Source organism: Danio rerio, chromosome 21, assembly GCF_049306965.1.
Source record: "Danio rerio strain Tuebingen ecotype United States chromosome 21, GRCz12tu, whole genome shotgun sequence".
NCBI classification, from domain to species: Eukaryota; Metazoa; Chordata; class Actinopteri; order Cypriniformes; family Danionidae; genus Danio; species Danio rerio.
The window spans coordinates 43,934,478-43,946,719 of NC_133196.1; the positions used below are offsets into that span (position 1 = coordinate 43,934,478).

The 12,242-nt window shown below is 35.3% G+C and overlaps 2 protein-coding genes across 2 annotated transcripts; one reads left to right on the forward strand and one right to left on the reverse strand.

Moving 5' to 3' along the window:
* Positions 1 to 2,113: 2,113 nt before the first annotated feature.
* On the reverse strand, positions 2,114 to 7,444 carry arxb (aristaless related homeobox b). Its single transcript, XM_002667050.6, has 5 exons — positions 7,244 to 7,444; positions 5,964 to 6,414; positions 5,449 to 5,494; positions 4,168 to 4,463; positions 2,114 to 2,909 (listed from the first exon to the last, which is right to left on the reverse strand). The coding sequence occupies exons 1-5, from the start codon at positions 7,365 to 7,367 to the stop codon at positions 2,669 to 2,671; spliced, it is 1,158 nt and encodes a 385-aa protein (XP_002667096.1). The 5' UTR covers positions 7,368 to 7,444; the 3' UTR covers positions 2,114 to 2,668.
* Positions 7,445 to 8,648: 1,204 nt separating this feature from the next.
* On the forward strand, positions 8,649 to 10,522 carry spag16 (sperm associated antigen 16). The gene has a single exon (XM_003201481.7). The coding sequence runs from the start codon at positions 8,691 to 8,693 to the stop codon at positions 10,476 to 10,478; it is 1,788 nt and encodes a 595-aa protein (XP_003201529.3). The 5' UTR covers positions 8,649 to 8,690; the 3' UTR covers positions 10,479 to 10,522.
* Positions 10,523 to 12,242: the final 1,720 nt, after the last annotated feature.

Genomic DNA, 12,242 nt, shown 5'->3' on the forward strand with positions numbered 1-12,242 from the left:
TGTCAAACCGGTGCTTCAGTGATTTCATACTGATGTTGATAGTTTTTAATAGTTAGGAATAGATGGATTCTGTTTGGTTACCAAAACTAAAACAATGGAGTTTGGACTGCTTGAATGATATCTGTGTTAACTGTTTGGAAAAATGGTGGGGAAAATGTGTCAACCCAATGAGAAAGGGTTTACACATTTGCAAGACCGGTCCTCTGCTCTGCTGGGATAGTGATGAGGAAAATGAAGAGGAACCTAGTTTCTTTAACAAGGTCAAAGCAAACTTGAAAAACTGTAAATAGACTTCAGCATTCGTTTGGTTGTTAAAGTGTAAAAAGAGAGGAAAGACTGTTTAAACGCAGGTGCCATCATTAGCAGCAGGCCAGCACAGAAACTCAATAGAAAATACTGGGGTAAAATTAATTTCCCTATTTTATAGACATGGCGCAGAATAATATAATTTAATGCAGTGCTTTTTGTTTGGTCTGATAATCACTATATATCGTATCTTAGCCAGACAGGGAAGATCGCTGTTTTTTTAAGGATTCAGATTTTACAGTTTTTCTCAGTGGCTTTGGTGCATTTCTCACAACACTATTTACTTTTGCACAACAGGTCATGCATTTCTCAAAACAATTAGTCATTTGTGCACATCCTAGTAGCAGTTTCTCATTCCTTCCAACAAATTGCAAATGCTTTCAGACATGCATCAGTTGCTTTCATTCAACTCTTTGCTATTTATAATATTATCATTTGCTTCTGTCATGTCAGTCAAATTCAACTAAACCTGTAAATGCTGAATAGTCATTCTACATAAAACTAATAGTCCTCATTTCATTACTTGAGTCATTACATGCAAAAATGATGAACGATTTCAAAATCGGTCAACCATATTTTATAAAAAAAATTATCTTTATTTTCCTAAAAATGTCTTTAAAATTGAACAATTTGATGAATGATTTACAGACCTGTGTATGTTTCAGGTTCAGGTCCAATATGTACTGCACTATTGTTTACAGTTGTGCACAGTTCAACCCAAAGGGAGTTTATGTTTGTTGTAAATAAGGGTGTGTTTATTCTTTTGCACAATGCTGGGAATAAATTAGGATTGTAAAGAGCAAATGCAGTAAAAATGTGAAACATACATATTCAGTGTCTTGTACTCAGATAACTCATTAAATTACTGTAAGTGATGTCCAACTTTACTGTAGTTTTCAAACGGCTGTGCAAATAGTATACAGTGCTGTCTTGAGCATTTTCATGAAGAGTCACCAAAATCTGACTTTTTTGCATTGAAAAAATGTCCAGATTAAACTGTCATAATGAAAACACGACAAAGCCTTTTTACTATCTTGTTCATAAACAATGGTGTCAGGACTTTTCATCTTGATGATACTGACACTTTGATTGACATGAATATTTGCTTTTGAGGAATAAACTATCCATTTTGAGCATGTGACGCGGTTTAGCAGGTTATCAGCTAGGTTTCGCAGTTTGTACTAATTGTTTTGAGAAATGCATTAACTGTTGTGCAGAAATGCACTGGTGCTGTGAGAAACGCACCAAAGCGACTGAGAATAACTGTAAATGCAGCGATTTTGTATGGGATAACTATTAACTGGAAGCCCTGGGCCTGGCATATACCCCATTAACTGCAGCTAAAGACATTTTAAATGGTCTGTATATAAAGTGATAAAGGCTTGTCAGGATAACAACTGTTTAAGCAGATCTAAATGAACGCTGTTTTAACCATAAAGCTCATGTTTAACGCACACTCATACAGTATATGGAAAAGCTCAATTTTACTTTTGTAGGTGCTTGGAAACTGTTTTGTGTGGATCAATGTTGATGATTCCAATTGTATGACTTTAATATCTGTTGTATGCTCATGTAAAATATAAATAAAAATAAATGCACATTGGGTATTAACAGTCCTTATTAGACATTAAACAATATATATATATATATATATATATATATATATATATATATATATATATATATATATATATATATATATATATATATATATATATATATATATATATATATAAATATAAATGCTGAAACCATCCACTGTCCATTTATTGAAAGCAATAAAAGCAAGAAATGTTAAGACAACATAAAGCATTTGCAATTCATTTTATTTTACTTTCACAATATCTTCATATTTCCCCTGGCTAATTCCTGATGAGCATATGGTTATTTTATTTCCTTCCCTGAATGGTGGCTCCTATATAGGTGCAAAAAAATATAAATACAACTCATGGTGATGCATGGCAACCATTACCACACCAATACTGTTCTCGATACTGTTAGTGTGATGTGAAAAAATACATGTAGAATAAAACACCCATTTACTGCTACAAAACATCTCTTTGAATGTATATGTGATGGATTAAAAGCAGCTTGCCCAAATATGGCTGTTGTGTGTTAGTGGTGTACATTTACAATAATGAAAATATCATTCAAAAATGACTGAAAACACTCAGCAATCAGAAACAACCAATAAACAAACAAACAAACAAACAAACAAACAAACAAACAAACAAAAGAATGCTACAGTTCAACTTCCAGAGACTGAAGACTACTTCTGTCTATTTATCGATAACAACTCTCCTGAAATCAGTGCTTCTGCTTGACTTTGGTCTTTTGCCATCTCTTGAGTGAGAGTGAGTCTTTAGCACTCCTCTTTTCCAGCCGTCCCAGCAGCTGTGATGTGGGTCAGCTGAGCCGAATGCTCCTTCGCTTTGAGACGCAGTGCTGCTATGCTGGAAGCTCGGAGGTCCACCGTCGGAGAGGAAGGTAAAGGTGGTGAAGAGGAGAGAAGGCTGGTGGTGAGGTGAGAGCGTTGAATTGGACCCTCAATGGCAGGTAGAGGTATCCTTTGAAGAGCCATTGGGCCTAGGCTTGTAAACAGTCTGAGGGGAAAAACAGAAACAGAATATTATTAATGATTGGTGTAAATTACACAGTATTTAACTGTAATATTAACAGTGTTTTACTGTAGGGCAGTTATGCAGTATGTTACTGTCAATTCAAGCTCGTTCTGAAAACGTAGTCCCGATGACTTTTCTGGAGACCGCGAAATACGTCATGGGAGGTTCGTATGGCTGCATTTAATTTTTTTAAGCGAACGCTAGGGGGCGGTGTGACGCCGTTCCTTTTCGCGCTTGCCGGCTGACCGCTTACCTCCGTATGGAGGGCTTTCCTGCCACAATCAGTTTGTTCGGTCAGCTCATAGTGTGCATCACCGTCCGGGTTCGAGTCCGGGGAAGATCGGTTCCAGAAATCAGGTAAGACAAAAACAGAATCCAAAAAATAAAGCGAACGAGTTCATAACAGGGTGAGAATGGGGTAAAGTCCGAAATAGTGGTAAAAAAAAAAAAAACAGACGAGGGCTTTTCTTTTTCTAGACGGCTTTTCTAAATTGTTGCTCGGTTTAGCGAAGTGAGCGGGTCAATCGGTAAAAGTAGTTGGGTTCAGGGAAGGAGGAGGGTGGGTCAGCCGATTGGTCGGTCGCGCAGTCAATCATTCGGTCAGTCAGACAGCAGCCTCTGGTGGGTTGACGCGAGAACAGTGCGGGCGCGAACAGCACTCGCGAGAGACATTCGAGAGACGGAAAAGCGCGCACAGCGACCTCTCGCGGATTCGCGAAAACAAAAACTGCACAAATACGTACCTCCCGGGACATATTTTGTGGTCTCCAGAAACGTCCGCTGGACTACGTTTTCAGAATGAGCCTGGGTTGGTTACTGTATTTTAAAGTTACATTGTAAAAATTACTGTACATTTTACAATAAAGGTATACCTATCATTTTGTAAATACATATACAGCAAGGTTCATACAGTAAATACAGTATTTTTGCTGTAATTAATTTACAGAAAGTTACTGTAGATTCTATGCTGGCTTACGTTTTTAGCTGAATCACATGAACTTTTTTAGTTATCTCAACTAACAGACTGACTACGAATATTAAGTTAACCTTAGTATAACCTTAAAAATTAGTTGAAACCTGATTGACTCATTTAAATAAGTTAAATCAACGTAAATGTATTTGTTGTCTTGACTTTTTGTCATTATTTTTTTTTTACAGCGTACAGGAAATTGTTAACAGTGTAACAAAACCTATATCTTTATATCTGTGTATGTTTCTCATGCATGACAGCGAGTCTCACCTTCCGAAAGTAGGGTTGAAGAAAGCGGGATGTCTAAACATGGCTGCCCCTAAGAGTGCGCTGAAGCCAGGAGGGGAGACAGAGTTTTGGGCCGGCTGAGCTAGTCTTTGGAAGGGGGCAGGCCAGGCTGAATCAATAGCTGGATGTGGGTTTGGGACAAAAGGATTCCCGCTCAGGTAATGACACAAGGACTGTGCAGCAGGAGGGGCTCCTGAATAGTGTAAGCTCAGGGTGTGTGGCTGGACCCCCACTTTCTCTCTTTTCCTCCATTTCGCACGCCGGTTCTGGAACCAGACCTTGAGAGGAAGATAGTGTGTTTAATCAGTGCATTTAATCAAATAAGTAGTTAAATAAATAATTAAATAAAGGCTAATTTTGGTATATCTAAAAGCACATCAAGCTATCAAGTTAAAGAAAAATGAATGCCTTAAAATAAAATGATATCAGATATAATAAAAATAATATCAGATAAAAAATAATATCAGATGCTTGATCTAGATAATTGCGTAGTACTTGTTTTGCTTCACATTTATCTGTGAAAATGCATTACTGAAATAGCTCAATTTAAAACTATATATATGTCCAAGACTCCAAGTTACACGTTCCTTCTGTAATAAAATATTCATAGCCTACATGTAAACCTAATGCTAAGCCATAGAGTATACATTAGGTTAATTATAATTACTCAGTAGTTGAATGTACAGCTGTAACAAGGACAGGAAAACTCAATTGTAATCTAAATTCCTGTGTGAAATGAAATAAAAAGTGAGTGTGAGTGTTTAAATAAAAAGACTGTGTTTTTTTCTCTCCAAACAATGAAAGTTAACGTGGCCCAGTGTTGTTTTACTCTTTTGTTTTAATGGTAGTAGCTCAAACATTACAAAAGCTTTTGTTTTCCGAAGAAAGCAATATGATGGTGGGTAAATGATAACAGAACATTTGGGTTAAATATTACTTTAAAAACCATGAGAATATACAACACATATAGGCCTAGTATATGTTTGTTTATGTTAGTGCAACTATTACGACACGTTGGCATTAAAACGTGTTTGCCATATTTTAACTATCCAAACAGACGATAAAATATCTGAATGAAAGAAAATCAAATGCATTAATTTAAACGCGCATTTGATTTAAGATCTGACGTCTTACTATTTTTACGGCGCTTTATAAGCACAAATCCGCTAATCGGTAACGATCAGTTGCAAGAGTTATGTGATCAGCTGAATATAGCCTAACAAAACTGCTGAATGAGGTTAGATGAATAAGAAAGTGACTTACTTGCACTCGTGCTTCTGTAAGATCAAGTCTCATTGCCAATTCCTCCCTTAAATTATAGAGAAAAACAAGTTGAATGCTGAGCCTGAGTCTATATGCTGTTCAGTCAAAAATATTTTTTATTAACATAATATTCTTTCCATCACACATAATGATTATTAAATCTGTTTAATCAGATAAAGTGGCTTTTGAAATTAATGCAAAATAAAGATAAATAAAATAGCCCAAATGCGTAATTAAAATAATAACACCAATAATAATAAAATCGAAAAACTTGCAGGGCTTAATATATAATAATTATTAGCCTACAAATAAAATACAAGGTAATAAGATCATTTATCATATAGATATTATTATTTCATATTTCATATTTATTGTATTTTATTTTTAAATCTAATTCAGTTCGTTTTAATTTCTAATAAAGATTATTAATTATTTTTTTAATTAAATGAAGATTTCACGGATTGCACCGTACACTGTTTGACTCCACAATTTTGAAATTCTTTTGGTTCGTTTACCTTGTGAACACATCTGGGTAGTGAGTCTTTTGAAAGGCTCGTTCCAGCTCCTCAAGCTGATAGCTGGTAAATGTTGTCCGGTATCTCCTCTGTTTTCGTTTCAACATCCCATCTTCAGTGTCACTTCCCGCGGACAAGGAAGTTTCCTCGCTGTTCTTTAAAAAAGCCTCTCGTTCTTGCTTTAGAGTCACATTTGTCTCTCCGCAAATATCAGCTCCTTCTTCCTCGTTTATTGGCGTGTTTTTGCAGGACGCGTGTTCTTGGTACGATCCAGCACGACTAATGTTGACAATCGATGCTTCTGTAATTTTTAATTTTTCACAGGCTGTTTGGAGCAGTCTCGGGCCCGCTGTTTCGTCTGTGGAGGAGTCTGTCAGCGGGGCGAAGGGGCGGCGGAGCTTCGGCGGCAGGTGCATGTGTGGATGAAGGGGCCACAAACTGTGTGGTGTTTCTGTAAGAAAAAAATATATAAATCTGAATGATTATTGAAAAAACAAACTAAGATATATAAAACTAATTTTATTTAATAGAATATTATTCAAAAGACCAAACTGAATCTAGACATTTACCTGTTGAGTTTTTGAGCATTAATTTACTTTTTAGAAATTAATAGGGCTTCAGTAATATTATATAGGCTAAGCACCATTTGGGGTTCCTCAAAGAATCTTTTTAAATGGGGTTTAAAGGAACAATTTCATTTACTGTAGAGCATTTTAATTAGGATTGTTGTTTGGGTTAAAAGGGATTGATTACCCCAAAAATAAAAATGTACACACTATTTACCCACCCTTAAGTAGTTTCAAGAGTGTTTTATATCGGACATATTATAGCCATCGTGTTCCAAGGGGAAATTTTTATGTGTTTAACAAACAAACAAAATATAAAAATAAAAACTGAAAGAAAGAAAGAAAGAAAGAAAGAAAGAAAGAAAGAAAGAAAGAAAGAAAGAAAATAAACTCAAACAGGTTTGTGACAAGTGAAGGTTGAGTAAATGATGGTTTATTATTTACTTATTATAGTTGATTTAATTAAATAAGTAAATGGCAATGCTGGTTATATGGACACTATATATATATATATATATATATATATATATATATATATATATATATATATATATATATATATATATATATATATATATATATAAACATCTGTTAAATTTAAAGCATGCATGGATTTAGTTTTTGAACATCATTGCAGAGTTTAAAAATAATAACAGATACAATTCCGTGAACAATATACTGTAAAAACAACAGATTAAAGAACGAGCGACTTACCTTGAACTTTTAAGGGACTTTTCCTTCCTAGAATGCTGTCGATGCAGTACGAGGACAATAGAGTGGGTGTTTTACATCTGCAGTTGGTTTGTTCTGGATTATCCTCTTCTACTTCGCTGCTCATATCTCTGGCTTTATGAAGGCTTCAGAAAGCAGTGATCCATCCGGCGCGCGTCCTCGAGCTCTCGCTGACTGATCGCTGCACAAGAACGCGCGCGTCTACCTTTGTACAGATGCTTCGGCTTCCAAAACTCAGCTAACAGCTTCTGATTGGTTCTCCAGGGAAAGGCTCTACCTCAGTCTGAGTGCTTTAAAGAGACTGTCGCTTAAATTGGCAGTGCTAACTTTATTTATTCACAGTTCAGCTTAAACTTCTTCTTAAACTACTTCAGAATTTTAATATTGATAATTTTATAATATTAATATCCTAATAGTATAAGGAAATACAAGGCTTAAATCTAAATATTATAACAATAATAATAGTAATTGCATAAAAATAGTAATAATAATAACTCTCATTAGTAGTATAACTTTTATAATAATAAGTATTGTTTATATTATATATAAATTAATATTATATACGAATTATTGATATTATTGCTATTATTGTTATTATTATTATTATTATTATTATTATTATTATTAGACTATTGATCATTAATATGATATATAATAAAAATTTATAGGGTTAAATATTTCCTAAAATGCCATTTTCAATATAATTTTCATTATAAAAACTAATAATTAGTTTTAATAATCATTGCAGCAAATCTTTGACTATAGGCTATTTGTGACTCCTTTTTAAGAACATGTTTAATGGGAATTTTAATAAACTGCACCTTGAGCGCCATCTACTGGACTTGAACATTATAGGATGGCAGACATGCACAGACATAAAACTGAGAAATCTATGAATTACATATGGGGAGAAAAGAGACATCTTGACCATTCAGTTTCGTAATTGTAAGAAAATTTGTTTGCTAACATTTCTTTTTTTTTTGCATTCTATAAAAGCATTTTTTATTCTAAATGTCAAATAAAAACAGACTGATAACACTTCTTTTTTCTCTCTCCAGAAAATGACAGTCAGCATAATAAAGGGTTTTGCTTGTTGTGACCTAAAATAAAACAGGGTTTTTCCACTAAATATGATTAGACTCTTCTGTACAGTTAATTTTTTGGCATTGGCATTTGGCATATTGTTGTATAAAATGTGTAAAATCAAGGCATAGAATTAAAATATTTATGTAAATGAGTAGCTAGTTTAATATAGATGTCCATTGTAGATTTTATTTGAATTTCCACGAAGACATACTGTGGTTCGTTGATCTTGTTGAGTGCAAATTTTGTACAAATTAATGTAAAGAAAGTCCCCATGTCACGCTTTCTTGGTCACCATGGAGACAATACACAACTTAGCAAGCGCAACAAACCGGCTGAAGTAAAAATGGCAGCAAGACACGAAGCAGCAGAAGAGGCCGTTGACGGTCCTTATTACCTCGAGAAGGTTTTCATCCCAGAGGACTCTGAGGATGATTATCAATACGACGAAGTGACCGTCGACGAGTTCAGCGTAACTGAGGGCGAAGAGGACCTGGAGACTGCCGTAAAAGCAGCGCTGGATCAAACCGACGGCTCTCCACAGAGAGTCAGCTCAGCCAGACACCCCGTTCCTAAAATACCCGAGGTGGTGGACGACTTTCTCCGCAACTATCTGGTAAATATGGGCATGAAAAAAACATTGAACTGTTTCCAAACCGAGTGGTTTGAAATGAAACACAAGGGTTTAATTAACACAGACAAAACTGAACTCATCCCTGACGTCTATACACACAACCAGCTCCTGGACAACGAGCTAAAAATCGTACAAAAAGAGCGGGATAACTATAAACAAGCTGCATTCGAAGCTGGGGAAACCATAATAAAACTACAAAGAGAAAGGGACTTCCATAGGATGCAGCACAAACGTGTTGTTCAGGAGAAGAACAGACTTACAGAGGATGTAAAAAAGCTGAAGAAACACTATGCATCATATGAACCTGCTCTTAGACAGCTGAACGACAAATATCAGACAGCTGTGAGGCAGAAGATGCTGGTCAGTCTGGAAAGAGATAGAGCTTTCAGCCAGGTCCAGAACCTAGATGGCTCTCTACGTTCCTCACGAACCCAAACAGCCTCAAAGCCTACAAACTCTCCACAGGAACGAGAAAAAATGCAGCGGAGTCCTGAAAAGGAAGCACACCTGCCATGTGACGATGCCCGAAAACATCCTAAAGACTCTGAATTCCCATCCAGCACTCGCCTCAATCCCTACTTGCCACAAATCAAGGCTCTTACCTCCCCCAACACCAAATCAGCCAACCTCTCGCTCTCCAAGTCTTTCAAAGCGCACACAATGGCAGTGAGCTTCCTCGCTCTGCATCCCCGTAAAATGATAGTAGCCTCCTCAAGTGATGACCAGCTTTGGAAATTATGGGCAATCCCCAAGGGAGAGATGATCATGACTGGCGAGGGTCACACTGATTGGCTGTCGTCTTGTAGTTTCCATCCCAGTGGTGATTTCTTGGGGACCACAAGTGGAGACACCACAGTTAAAATCTGGGACTTCGCCCAAAGTCGATGTGTGCTCAGTTTGGAGGGGCACCTTCACGCCACTTGGGCCTGTTCTTTTCACTCCTGTGGTGATTTTGTGGCATCTTGCTCCATGGATAACACGGTTAAAGTGTGGGATTTGAATAGCGAGCGCTGCCGCTGCACTCTGCGTGGACATGTGGACTCTGTGAACAGTGTTTCTTTCCTGCCCTTCTCGAATATTCTACTGACCTGCTCGGCAGACAAGACGCTCTCTCTTTGGGATGCCCGTGCCGGATTGTGTGCCCAGACTTTCTACGGGCATAAGCATTCATGCAACCATGCAGCTTTCAATATCACTGGCGACACGATTGCTTCGTGCGACTCTTTTGGGGTGGTTAAATTATGGGATGTGAGGAACGTGTCTGCAATGGTGAGCATGGACACCGGGCCGCATCCCAGCAATCAAGTGGCCTTCAGTCCAAACGGAAGAGTACTGGCGGTGGCGAGTAACGATGGCTCGGTCAAGACAGTTGAAGTGGCTTCTTTACATGTGTCGAGTTTAACAGCTCATGAGGACGCAGTACAGAGTGTCACTTTTGACCATAAAGGCGAACACCTGCTATCTGCAGGCTCAGATGGTGCAATTCACATTTGGTCATAACTAAACAGATTTACAGTTATTGAAAATTACATAAATTCCTTCAGATAACGTATATATATATATATATATATATATATATATATATATATATATATATATATATATATATATATATATATATATATATATATACGTTATATATATATATATATATATATATATATATATATATATATATATATATATATATATATATATATAAACACATTATATATATGTAACATGTATATATATATAGATATATAGATATATATACATATATATATATATATATATATATATATATATATATATATATATATATGTATATATGTATATATATATATATATATATATATATATATATACACGTTATATATATAATGTGTTTATATATATATATATATATATATATATATATATATATATACATATATATATAAACACATTATATATATAACGTGTATATATATATATACATATATATAACATATAACATATATACATATATATATATAATTTGTTTATATATATATATATATATATATATATATATATATATATACATACACACATATATATATATATATATATATATATATATATATATATATATATATATATATATATATATATATATATATATATATATATATATATATATATATATATAGTTTTAAAAAAAGATGTTTCCTGCACACAAGCTTCTCAGGTTTTAATGAACTAAACAATCAATCACAAACAGGTTATTTGCTCATATCATTATCAGAATGACAGACATTCTTAATTTTAAAGCAGTCTCTTCGTCTATACCGTTTAGGAATACTTGCACATATTCACACAATTCTTGTTAGTGTCTGAATCTATTGTTAAATATATATAAAACATATTTTAGAAAATAAAATCAAACAAAATGTTATTTCTTGTTATGTGTGTCTACATTATTAAACTAGATAGTAAAGTTTGAGGACAAACTTTATGGTGGCTTGAAAAGCCGAATCTGAAAGTTTGAAGTGGTTTTAAAGTGTAAATAGCATGTTAGTATGATTTTAGCTTGAGGTAACATATTACTAGCATGAATTAGCATGTTAGTAGCATGATTCTTACATGAATTAGCATGTTGTTAGCATGATTCTAGCATGAATTAGCAAGTTACTAGCATGTTTCTAACATGAATTAGCATGTTGTTAGCGTGATTCTAGCATGAATTAGCATGTTACTAGCATGATTCTAGCATGAATTAGCATGCTACTTGGATAATTCTAGCATGAATTAGCATGTTAGTAGCATGATTCTTACATGAATTAGCATGTTAGCATGATTCTAGCATGAATTAGCATGTTACTAGCATGATTCTAGCATGAATTAGCATGTTGTTAGCATAAATCTAGCATAAATTAGCATGTTACTAGTATGATTCTAGCATGAATTAGCATGTTGTTAGCATAATTCTAGCATGAATTAGCATTTTACTAGGCGGTTGCTAGGGTGTTTTAAGTGGTTGCTAAGGTGGTGCCAGGCAGTTGCTAAGGTGGTCTGACTAGTTGCTAGGTGGTTGCTAAGGTGTTGCTAGACGGTTGCTAGGGTGTTTTGAGTGGTTGCTAGGTGGTTGCTAAGGTGGTGCTAGGCAGTTGCTAAGGTGTTCTGACTAGTTGCTTAGTGGTTACTAAGGTGTTGCAAGGTGGTCGCTAGGGTATTCTGAGTGGTTGCTAGGTTGTTGCTAAGGTGTTGCTAGGCGGTTGCTAGGGTGTTCTGAGTGGTTGCTAAGGTGTTGCTAGGTGGTTG